At 35.1% G+C, this 12,768-nt stretch overlaps 1 protein-coding gene across 1 annotated transcript; it reads left to right on the top strand.

The window, feature by feature from the left end:
• The first annotated feature begins 7,535 nt into the window (after window positions 1-7,535).
• On the top strand, window positions 7,536-9,694 carry LOC149536104 (leucoanthocyanidin reductase-like). Its single transcript, XM_089803777.1, has 5 exons — window positions 7,536-7,775; window positions 8,204-8,338; window positions 8,422-8,659; window positions 9,145-9,348; window positions 9,463-9,694. Exons 1-5 carry the CDS (start codon window positions 7,551-7,553, stop codon window positions 9,627-9,629), a joined length of 969 nt encoding a protein of 322 aa, XP_089659903.1. The 5' UTR covers window positions 7,536-7,550; the 3' UTR covers window positions 9,630-9,694.
• The last annotated feature ends 3,074 nt before the right edge of the window (window positions 9,695-12,768 follow it).

Genomic DNA, 12,768 nt, shown 5'->3' with positions numbered 1-12,768 from the left:
TACAACATGATGCCTTTTGGCCTAAAGAATGCTGGGGCTACCTATCAAAGAGCTATGACAGCCATTTTTCATGATCTCATCCATAGCATTTTGGAGAATTATGTGGATGATATCTTGGTCAAGTCTCATACCTTCATGGATCATCTTGCTGACCTGGAGAAAGTCTTTGATAGGTTAGCCAAATATCATCTCATGCTGAATCCCCAGAAATGTGTCTTTTGGGTCACATCTTGCAAGCTTCTAGGCTTTATAGTTTCTAAAAAAGGTATAGAGATCGACCCCAAGAAGGTCAAGGCTATCTTAGACATGCCTCCTCCCCAGACATTGTGACAGCTTCATTCTCTTCAGGAAAAGCTTCAATCTGTTCAACACTTCATCTCCCAGGTTGTAGATAAGTGTACACCATTTTCACATTTACTGAAGAAGGATGAGAACTTCAAGTGGGATCCTTTATGTTAGCGTAGCTTTGACCATCTCAAGCAGTATCTCATTAATCCCCCTATCTTGGTTCCACTAGTTCCTGGTCATCCCCTAATTTTGTACATATCAGCAACACCTACTGCTCTAGGGGCACTTCTAGCACAACTTAATGACTATAGCAGAGAAAGAGCCATATAATACATTAGTAGAACCCTAGTTGGTTATGAACTCAATTACACTCCTATGGAAAAAGCTTGTTTGGCAGTTGTTTTCTCAACTCAAAAGCTTTGCCATTACATGCTAAGTCATACCATCCAACTAGTCTCCAAGATTGACCCTCTCAAGTATATGCTCTCTAGAACAACACTTACAGGCCGTTTGGCCAAATGGGTTATGCTCCTTAGCGAATTTGACATCCAGTATGTGGACAGAAAGGCAATCAAAGGGCAAGGTATAGCAAATCACCTAGCTGATGCACCTCTAATAGATGCTTATCCATTGATCACAAAATTTCCAGATGAGCATATCTATCTAATTGAAGAACAACCCCCATGGAAACTTTATTTTGATGGCTCATACACATCTCATGGATCAGGGGCAGGAATATTGTTGGTCACACCTCAAGGAGATTACATTCCAAAAGCCTTCAAGCTACAATTCCCTAGCACCAACAATATAGCTGAATATGAGGCCCTCATAGCAGGATTAAAGATAGTTGCAAAATGGAACATTGCTGAGCTACAAATCTTTGGCGATTCTCAGCTCATCATCAAGAAAGCCCTAAATGAATATCAAACCAAAGATGAAAAGCTATTACCCTACAAAGAGCTAGTTGATCAGCTAACCCAGCATTTTACAAGACTTCAGTTTACACAAGTGCCTTGAATACAGAACAAAGCAGCAGATGCTATGGCTACTATAGGCTCGCTCTTGGAAATTCCCCAAGCAGCTACACAGTATGAGTTTTTAGTGGAGCAGCTCCTCACACCCGCCTATGCGAATGAGGATTCAAACCGTGTTTGTATCTTGGTTGGTCCCCAATCCCCTTGGTACCATGAGATTCATGCTTACCTTAACGATGGTATCATATCCCCTCACCTCACACGTACCCAACGCCATAACCTCATCCAAAAATCATCCCGCTATGTTATCATAGCCAATACCCTATATCGTCAGGGTTATCACGATACTCTCTCTTGATGTTTAGACCAAAATGAGGTCGCGATGATGTTAAAGGAAGTACACTCTAGACTTTGTGGTGCCCACACGAGTGGTATTGTCCTATCACAAAAAATCCTTAGAGTAGGCTACTATTGGCCTACCATTGAAGAAGACTCCTGTGACTTTTTCAGAAAGTGTCTCCCATGTCAGCAGCATGCAAATCTTGTGCACGCTCCAACATAGGATCTATAGCCTATTGCACCACCTTGGCCTTTCGCTTGTTGGGGCCTTGATCTAGTTGGAACTATCACACCCCTCTCATCTGATGGACATAAATGGATAATAACAGCTACAGACTATTTCACTAAATGGGTGGAAGCAGTCCCCCTAGTCTTAGCTACAGGAGTTCAGGTCTCCAAGTTCATCTTGTACCACATTGTTTGCCACTTCGGCATCCCATCCACCATCTTCACCGACCACGGAGGTAACTTTGAAAATCTCAACATGGAAGAATTATGCACTTCCTTCCACATCCATCACCACTTTTCTAGCCCATATTTTCCACAAGGTAATGGCCAAGCAGAGGCAACTAACAAAGCCCTCCTCAAAATCCTAAAGAAAGTTGTCAATGATTCCGGTCGTGATTGGCACCTACAAATAAATCTAGCCCTATGGGCCTATCGAACTTCCTTCTATACATCCACAGGCACAACTCCATACTCCCTAGTCTATGGTGCCAAAGTGGTACTACCTATAGAGGTTGAACTTCCCTCCTTGCGCATATCTTTGCAAGGAAAAATATCAGATGAAGAATAAAGAGTAGCTTGGCTCACCCAGCTAGATCTCTTAGACGAGAAGCGACAACAAGCCTATGATCATCTCACAGTCTATCAAACTCGTCTCAAAAGTAATTTCAACAAGAAGGTGCTTCCACGACACTTTCAGCCAGGTGACATGGTCCTCAAAGAAAACATGAAAGTCCAAGCAAATCGAGAAAAGAAAGGCAAGTTTGAACCTACATGGCTTGGTCCTTATGTTGTCACTGCTTCCTTTGGCTATGGAGTCTATCAACTATCTACACTAGAAGGAGAACTCTTGAATGATCCTACTAACATCATTCATCTCAAGAAGTTCTATGCTTGAAGATCCTTGGTATACCCAGCTTTTGAAAAAAACAAAAAAAAATAGTAAAGAGAAATAAGCATCTAATGGTGAAAACTTGGCAATTCAAGTGCCTTGGATAGGTACCTTGGTGAAAACCTAGTAATTCAGGTGCCTTGTGTACTAAGACTAATCCATTATTTATCACTATCCTATCCCTCATCCATTCACCCACCATCCCATAAAACACCTGCTTGTTCCCTTGGTGTTCCAACCAAATATCCAAAATCTATTGGAGCTTGTAAATACCTCCTGTACAGCTTGTAAATCTTGTACCTCAGCTTGTAAATCTTGTACCTCAGCTTGTAAATCTTGTATCATCCCTTGTATCATACCTTGTATATCCGAATCTTGTCCAAAGCTTGTAGCATATTCCAGCTTGTAAATAATCTTGTATCCTAGCTTGTATCCCATCACATGCACACAAAGAATCCCATTTTCCTTAAGCTTTTTGCAAACCATCTACCTATCCGCCTATCAACTATTGTAGACATCCCACCCTTCACAAACATTTCCATCTCATAAAACCCAAACATGAAAAAACTTGTACATTTGTACGATATCTTGGTCCATCAGCTTGTACATCCTCTTTAGCTTAGTACCATTGTATCTATCCAGTTTTTGTGTCAATTCCTCCTTGATCAGCATCTTGCACCCATCGCACATCTTGGTTAGCTATTCCAATGCATCCTTTAGCTAGATTTCCTATCACCAAAGTGTTATCTTTCTTAGTTCAGCTTGCCAGACGCATCACTCATCCAAATCCACCAGCTTAGGTGCTCTCCGATAGGTGCTTGTAGGATATAGCTTTCCTCATGTCTGATCTTGGTCTGTTAGTACCTCGTCCTACCCATCTCATTGGCAAACGGTTCTCTTTTGGATTTTCGCTTTCTTTTGATTTGGACTCTTCCCTGTTGGGTCTTGACATATATTTTCCAAGCAATCTCCTTGTTCCCTCCTCAAGGTTTCCACGATCTTCCATATCATGGTATACTACGAATGGGGCAATCAGAGCGTAAGGTCTTGATCATGTCTTTTTCTTTTTTTCTTTTCTGCTTGTGGGTTACCCAGTGTCATTTCCACACTGCTCCTCTAGGATTCATGTGTGATACTGGGGCAATCCTTGCGTGTTTGTTTTGGGTCAGTTTGTCAGTCCTCTGGATAGTTGGTGAAAAGGCCTTGATGTTCTTGGTAACCTTGGCAATTAACCAACAATCCTATAGCAAATCTAGTGCTCAACTACATGGTGGTACTTCTCTTTGAAGTATCCCCCTGCTCAAAAAGCTTCAATGGTTTTCCTTCATCTCCATTATCCCCTATCCATATCCCACATCCGTCTCTCCTACCCTAGCTTATGCATCATTATCTCTTTGAATCACTCCTCACCTTTAGCTTTAGGGATCCACAATCCTAGTCTTAGGGATCCACCAATCCAAATCAATCCACCAAGCCTCATCTTTCGAGATTCACAATCCTAGTCCTAGGGATCTCCGAAACCCATCTTCCGCCAATCTAACTCTTTGAAATCCTATTGCATCAGCTTTATAATCCCCTCATCCATCTCCCTCTCCTGGATTCCTTTTTATAGCGCTCTGCTGCTTCATCCTCCACCTTCCCTAAACTCTTAAGCTTGCTTCCTCTTGTGCATCTGATTCTCCTTTATCATTCTCCCATAGTGAGAGTTTGAGCTAATTCAGCCCCTTCTCTTTGCCAATCTGAGTTTCCTTGCTCATTCGAGATTCTTGTACTTTTCAATCGAGCCTCGCTTTCTCTCCCCACCGCCTTCTTGAGGGGACATCTCACAGTCCATTCTCTCCTCTTCTGCTCTAGCCTTGGGCATCTTATTTTCTTATCTTTGATGCTATGCCACTTGCGGCATCACATCAAAGAGGGGCAAAATGTAGACACCTAAAAACCTTTAGAAAATAAAATATTTTTATTTTCTGAAAAATTCCTGATGACATCATCATTTATTAATTAATTAATTATTTAATTTATTTATTTATTTTTATGCCATTAAATCCCTTTATCTTAATTAAAAATATTTAATTAAGGAATCCCTCCCAAAAATGTTTAAATCTTATTTAAATATTATTTCCTTATTTATTAATTATTTAATTAATAAATTGACCAAAAAACCCAAAATAAATAAAAAATCTATTCTTTGCCCAAAACTTGGCCAATTTCCTTAAGACCACTAACCTCTTCCAAAATCTTCTAATCCTTCTTTAATTTTGATTAAAGGCTAATCCCATCATTTCCTACCCCTAATCCTAACACAAAATATTTAATTAAGATTAAATATTAATCTTCATGTTTATTAAAAAAGTTTTAATAAATATCTCCTCAACCCAAACCCTTGAAATAAATAAAACTTTATTTATTTTCTAAAAATCTAATTTATCCTCATCCTAAGAAGTTCTAGACTCTTCTAGAAAGTCTTCATCCTCATCCTAGGAAGTTCTAGACTATTCTAGAAAGTCTTTATCCTCATCCAAAGTCTAGACTCTTCTAGAAGATGTCTTTAAACCTAATCCTAATCCCCTTCTAACCTTGTCACATTTCCTAAACATGGGTTAAGACTTACTAACCCAAGCCAAAGTTAACAAATATCTCCTCCTTCACCCACCCTCATTAAATGCCATCTGCTTGCCTATCCCTAAGCTAATCCTAAACCATCCTAATCCATCCTCTAATCATTTGCACAATCCTAAGCAAGCTTAAAATCCTCCTAATCAAGCCCAAGTCAAAATTGCTCTCATCTCCCTCAAAATATCTCAACCATAAAACTTTATGAAGCCCACTAGGCCATAAATGACTCTTCCAAGCCCTTTTATTCCTCTTACAAGCCATTATGAGGGTCTTTATGAAGATTTTATCCCTTCAGCCTCCTTTTTTGACTCATCCTTCCCCTTTCCACCATCCTCTCACCATGTGACATGTGTCACTCCTTGATTGGCTATAAGGAAGCACAATCCATGTGCTCTCCTCTCATGCAATCTGAGCCCTCCATGAGCTTTTTCCCATCCTTGCATCTTAGCTCTCAATCCCTCAAGCCTCTTGCCTGTAAATTGGATCCTTCCCCTTTGCAAAATAACACAATCCATGAAGTAAAGTCATAATTCCATTTTAAGAATCCATTTTACATCAAAACCATACACTCACACCCAAATTCCAACTCCATTTGAAGCCCTTTTTGAAGCATAAGCTTGAGCATACATCCTATCTATTTAGACAAAGCCACTCAACAAGAGAGCTTCTTATTGAGAGAGCCCATTAATGGCTCATATTCTCAATTGAGAGTTCATCTTAGTCTATCTTGAAGTTTATGAATTTTGTTTAGTTTGTAGAAGCTTTATTTAAATTTGGTTTCTATTAGCATACTAACATTGCTCATATACAACATCAACCCATCTTTATTGTGAGAACGTACTTTTCCATCATCCCTTGTGTTCTATAAAATTTCCATAGTATACTCACATTTACTATTCTTTGTTAAATGCATTAGTTGATTTTCTCGTAATTTAGTTAGTGTCTTGACAAAAGAACATTACTAGTATATCTTCCATCTATGTTGTCATGGTTGACTTGTGAAAGTGTTTGAGGTGGTGGGTTTACAAAGCATGAAAGTTGTTCCTATTAGCTATATCTTTTATTTATTATTAGATCAAAAAAAATTATTCATTATTGTGTTCTAGCTTTATTTCATTTTTTAAAATCCTCTTATTACATTATTAGAACATCAAATAATAACATCATCTTTTAAGTTGTCTCAATCACCCTAACTTGCTAAAGCATTAGTAAAAGTGAAGAGGCACAAGGGTTAATTTGTCCTTTAAGATTTTGATCAATCACTAAATTTCCCTTCTCCAAAATTGGTGAACAAGTAGACAATCTCATTAGTTATAGAATACTTTTACACATTGATTCATTTTAATAGAGTGCATCAAATCTTGCAAGTGCAAAATTGACCTGTATAGAATTATGTGATTGTGTCATAATTTCACATATGACTATATTTTCACATAGTAGGTCTATCATAAGTACAAAATTGTCAAACATAGAATTGTGTAAATATTTTAATTTTGATCTATCATATAATGATCAAATTGTTCAAAAATCATTTTTATAATGACATGATATTTTATTACATTCCACATTATTCTTTGTCACTATTCAAATGTAAATGTCTAAAACTTCTCATTTGATTTCTTAATACTTATTTATAAGACAAAACTTTATAGATATTATTAAAATTATAGTTCAGTGAACATCAATAATAAAGAAATTCATTAAAAAAAAGAGGCATTGATTTAATGGACATACCTATAATATAGTCCTTAAAGCTAAGAAAGACTAAGACAAGCTATCAGTTAGATTTTATTGGCATGTGAAAAGATGACTATTTAATAGCACGGAAGTTGAGAGGTGATAATGAAAACACTATATTAATTTAATACCGAATTTTTTTCTGTTGAGAAAGGTCAAGTTTACCTGCAGCCATCCATGTGCATTAACGGGTTAGCAGGCCCATTAGGGATTCGTTCTTTTCAACAGTAAAATCATGATTTAATATGTCTAACCATTATAAGAAAAACATTAAGCATTTTTCTTTGGACCAATCTGCCATATATAGAGAGACAGAGAACTGCTGGATTGCTTTGCCCACTGCACCGACCTATTTCCTCAAAATTCTAAGAGTTGTTAAGTTTCTTGTAATTAAAAATGGTCGCAAGTGGTGCTGTATTCCTTCATTCCTTCGTCTTTGTCTTCATTCTCAACTAGTGGAAGAAAATTGAGTGTCTACCATGGCCTCCATTTGTGAGATTTCTTCATATGAGCATTTTGTGAAGGAAGAGAAAAGTAAAATACTAGTGATTGGAGCCACTGGTTATATCGGTCGCTTTGTTACTCTTGCGGCTGTAAATGCAGGCCATCCTACTTATGCTCTCATAAGACCCATCACTGCCTCTCATGCTACCAAAGAAAAGTGCTTCCATGAATTGAGAGATTATGGTGTTACCATTGTCTATTTATGTTGCAAATTATGTTCTAGAGAAATGAATATACTATTCTTGGCCAGAGTGATGTGTAAAAGACAGAAAGTGTTTTTAGTTGTCTAGAATATAGTTGGTATAGAGGGTATAGATTGTTTTGATTGGTTATATGAGGTTTTGAATACCAAATTAAGTTTTGTTGGTTTTTTCGAGCGAATTATTATTGCAGGTGTTTGCTTTATTGTTATTGAGTGACCATTTTACAAGCAATGTTGTTTGACTGTGTTGTTGGTTGGGTATTTAGAAATTAGTTGCTCAGTCAGTTTCTATATTAATGCGTATGATTTGGTTCGGACAAAGAGCTGTATTATAATTGTAAAAAACACTTTTGCAATGTTTCTCACATATTTTCAAATGGGTTTTATTAATACCTCTTAATGCATTTTGTAATGGGTGTTCTGCAGGGAGATTTAAGTGATCATAAGTCAATGGTAAAGGCCATGCAAGGCATTGATGTTGTTATTTCTACTGTGGGCGGTGGTCAGCTTACAGATCAGCTCAAAATTGTAGATGCCATTAAAGAAATTGGAACAGTTAAGGTCACGACTTAGAACCCTAACATTATTACTATGAATGCTTGTTAACTGTAATAGATTTAAATAATTGTTTAACTTTGGTGCAGAGGTTTCTTCCTTCAGAATTTGGGCATGAAATAGACAGAGCCAATCCAGTGGAACCAGGCCTAAGCTTTTACAAAGAAAAGAGAGTTGTGAGGAGGGCAATTGAGGCAGCCAGCATTCCATACACTTACATCTGCTGTAATTCCATTGCTGGGTGGCCTTACTTTTATCATACCCATCCCTCTGAGCTTCCTCCACCACAAGATCAGTTTGAAATCTATGGAGAAGGAAACATCAAGGGTAGGATAGTTAAATACTTTTATATTGGAAAATGATAGAATGTAGACGTGGATAGAGATTATAGTTTTTTTTGTTTATCAATTTAGATTGTAGAGTGTGGTTGAAAATTATTGATATGAAAATTGTTGAATTCATTTAAGGTACTTATATTCTTTTATTTATCAATTGGGTAGCATATTAAGTAGGTTTAATCTTAGAGAAAATTCTATGGTTCGATTGTACTTGAATTGTGGTATTGAGATAGGTGATCTTTTGATAAGATTTTATGCTTTACTTTTGTGAGAATCACGTAAATACAATGAGGATAGTAATTAAATAACCATCTACAAAATTAAATATATAAAAGATAAATAATAAGAAAACTTAGTATCCCAAAAGATAAATTCTTATAAAGAACTACTAATAAAACATAATTCAATAAATATATTTCAAAACTACACAATTAAATCTAATAATAGTATTATATTTTGACTGATTAATAACAGCATACTTTGTAACTGGAGAAGACATTGGCAAGTATACCATAAAGACTGTGGAGGATGGCCTGACTGTTAACAAAAGTGTGCATTTCAGACCACCCAAGAATTTCCTCACACTTAATGAGCTCGCAGCAATTTGGGAGAAGAAGATTGGGAAAACTCTTCCTCGGGTTTGTATATCAGAACAAGATCTCTTGGACTTAGCCAAAGGTATATTACCTTGCCCAATTTCACCATAATCATTACTACATTAGCATCTAACTTAGCTGACACATGTATTACATAAACTACTGTAATTTCTTTTCTTTTGGTTTCTCTTTGAAGCCAACAATATTCCAGAGAGCGTAGTGGCTGCCCTTACACATGACATCTTCATTAATGGATGCCAATACAATTTTAAGATGGAAGAACCCAAAGACTTAGAGGTTTGCGAGCATTATCCTGAAATTAGTTACACAACCGTTGAAGATTTCTTCGATGGGTACCTTTAAATTCTTATTTCAGCTCACCATTGAAAAGATTTCGTTAATGAATAATTATGATTTTTTAACTATAATTAGTCTTTTCAACACAGCTCACTCGGCATTGAATGATACTGTTGAAAATGATGAATGTCTACAGCTGGGATTGGTGATATGGCAATACATATATGGAAGTCTAGATATCCCAAATTTGTTTGTCAAGGTCAGATTAAAAGACCCTTGTTCCTAAATGGAAAGATGCATCGATTACTATTGTGAGTGATAAAAAAAATAGTTCATTGACCTCATTTCGAAGTTCTTAATCAATAATGTGGGCCAGTTTCCAGCGGTTTCATTTTAATATATCATGATCATAGAATACAAAGTATTTACCACATCAAGGGTCAAATCTTCGAATAATTGTCCTTTTGATGCCTTCAAAATTTTGGTGGACATTCTTCGTGCTTGTTTGGTTGGTAAGCTGTCAATGTTTTTCAGCAACTCCATTACCTCTATTGGCTTTTACAAGTATAAACGTGTAAAAAGAAAGAAGGAAAGAAGTTAGTAAAAAGAAAAGAATAGAAATATGCATTTTTCTATATAGTTATATGGAACTACTTTACATAACGTGTAAAAAGAAAGAAGGAAAGAAATTAGTAAAAAGAAAAGAATAGAAATATGTCTTTTTCTGTATAGTTATATGGAACTACTTTACATAACGTGTAAAAAGAAAGAAGGAAAGAAGTCAGTAAAAAGAAAAGAATAGAAAGATAGGTTTTCCTATATGACAATATGGATCTACTTTAAATAGACACGTTTTTCTATATAGCTATATGGAACTACTTTACATTTTTGAGAGAGAGAGACATTTAATAATATGTGATATATGCTTCATTTACATATGATTTAAATTTGTGATCTTTCTTTAAACTCTCTTTAAGGAAACATAAGATCTTCATCATTAAAACTATTTTAAATAAATAAGTTTAAAAGTGAATAATGTAAACAAATTAAACCTAATTAAATTCAAATTAGTTATTTTCTATTAAGAATGATAAATTAAAGTATTGAAATTATTATTTTTTGAATTCAAATACATGAGAATTGAGTTTTTATTTTCAAATGGTGATGAGAAGAAGAATGCAATGTTGCTTAAAATCTAAAAACTTATTGAAAATTGATATGCATGATTTTGTGTCATCTCAAATTTTTTATAGAATTGTAACTAATTTTAAGTCAATGTATAGGACGATTCAATATCACACACATTTTTTATTTATATCTAATCTACTACTGATGTCTAATTTACTCTAATGTTTAATATTTTCTTGTTGACAAGGAGCGAGACTATTTTGAAATACTTTGGAAATATATAATAAGATGTTTGAGATCAATTTAATTTCAACATAAAAAGCATGCAAATGATCTACATGTGGATTGTAATGATATATTGTGGTTTCTTTTCAATATTTGAATCACAATAATATATAGTGAATGTTCCTTATATAACTTGTGACTTAAATGATGAATATATGATGAATTAGCCATTATATGGTGAATTACTGAATACATTTGAAAGCACATAACAATTTTTTATCCACATGTGTACCAAATTTGCATCTAAAAGCTATGGGAAAAAAGGTGTCTATCAATAATTCAAATTTGAAATTTTTGAGATTTAGCTCAAATATACACCATATAGGATAAAAGTCGTGAACCATAAAAATGACCCAAACCCAACAATTTGGAATCAATGGAGTAGGGATAAGCTAATATACAAGTTTTTGACCAATAGTTGATGAGAATGTACGAATGTAAATGTGTGTGTGTGTGTATAATAAGCATAAGGATTTGTGTCAAGATGTGTGTGATGTTCAACGTATTGAGTAGTTGAGCATTAAAAAGAAAATAAACTAAGTACATAATGTTTCTGTATTTTACTATGTAATTGTGGATAAAAAATTTATAATTGGATCCAAAATTAAATGTAAATAAACACGAGTATATGAATTTTACCAATTTTACTTTTTCTCTACATAAGATGCATGCCAACCTTCAATGAATGCATGTATTTCAAAGTAAATTACTCATCAGTGATGAAGGGTATTCTCCTTAATAGAAGGGTATGTGCAAGATCTTAGTGTGTCAAAAAGTGGCAATGTGAAAAAAGTGGAGTTTGAAAACATCTAAAAGCATATCAAAATCTGCTCTGACTTTTTTCTACCAATCTTGATACCAAGGCTAAAATGTTAGGACCAAGCCTTTTCAGATATCTAATTGGTAATCAGGTATTTGATTTCATATCAGATACCCGATATTATATCGGATACCCAAAACCTATAACATAGATTTAAAAAAGAAAAAACCTGAGAACTCTTTTTACATTGCATTTTTTTTTGTTTGAGTGTTGACCTCCATTTAGGTATCAGATGTTGGAATTGGTATCAAATAAGGGTAATTTGTTTTTTTTTTTTAATGTTTTGAATGAATATTATTATAAATTAGTTATTTTAAATTGGATTTGTTAAAAATTAAGTTTTTTAAATAGAAATTGTTGAAATTTAGGTTGTTTTTAATAGAAGTTATGTTTTTCATAATAGGTATGGCTAACCCAAATGATGATACTGAGGCAGGAAATAATGTTCCTCATAACCCTCCACCAAATGATCCTCTACCCCCTCAAAACCCTCCTTGAATTAAAGATTTGATATTTAAAATTCTCTTTGAATTAAGTGTTTTGTGAACCACATATAACACTATACCCGCATTGGCTCCCATGTTATCCACGTTAAACATCGTAGTGGATAATATTGAAACGCTTACCAATGAACAAAATGCTACTCTTTGTTGGCATGACCAAATGCATGCCATGTTTGATGATGGGTTGGACTATGATGAGGTTGTGGCCCTAAATACAACTAAAGATGATATAGTTGGCCTTTTTGTAAACCCAAAAATTGTTAAACAAGTAGAATGAACAAAGCCCAAACTATCAATTAAATGGTGCATAAATGAGGCTATGCATGCAAACTTTTGAGATCATTGGTGGATGGTTTTTGACATCCCTTCACATAGAATTTGAGAGGTGCCATTTTATTTCATTAGAAAATTCTATGCCAAATTTGTGTTGCACCTCAAGGTGAACTATTGGAGAATAAGGCCCAACATG

This window comes from Cupressus sempervirens, chromosome 10 (assembly GCF_028749045.1).
Source record: "Cupressus sempervirens isolate cs-2001-9-10 chromosome 10, ASM2874904v1, whole genome shotgun sequence".
In the NCBI taxonomy this organism is placed as follows: Eukaryota; Viridiplantae; Streptophyta; class Pinopsida; order Cupressales; family Cupressaceae; genus Cupressus; species Cupressus sempervirens.
Note: the sequence above shows the minus strand (reverse complement) of the source record. Positions and strands in the feature narration are given on the sequence as shown.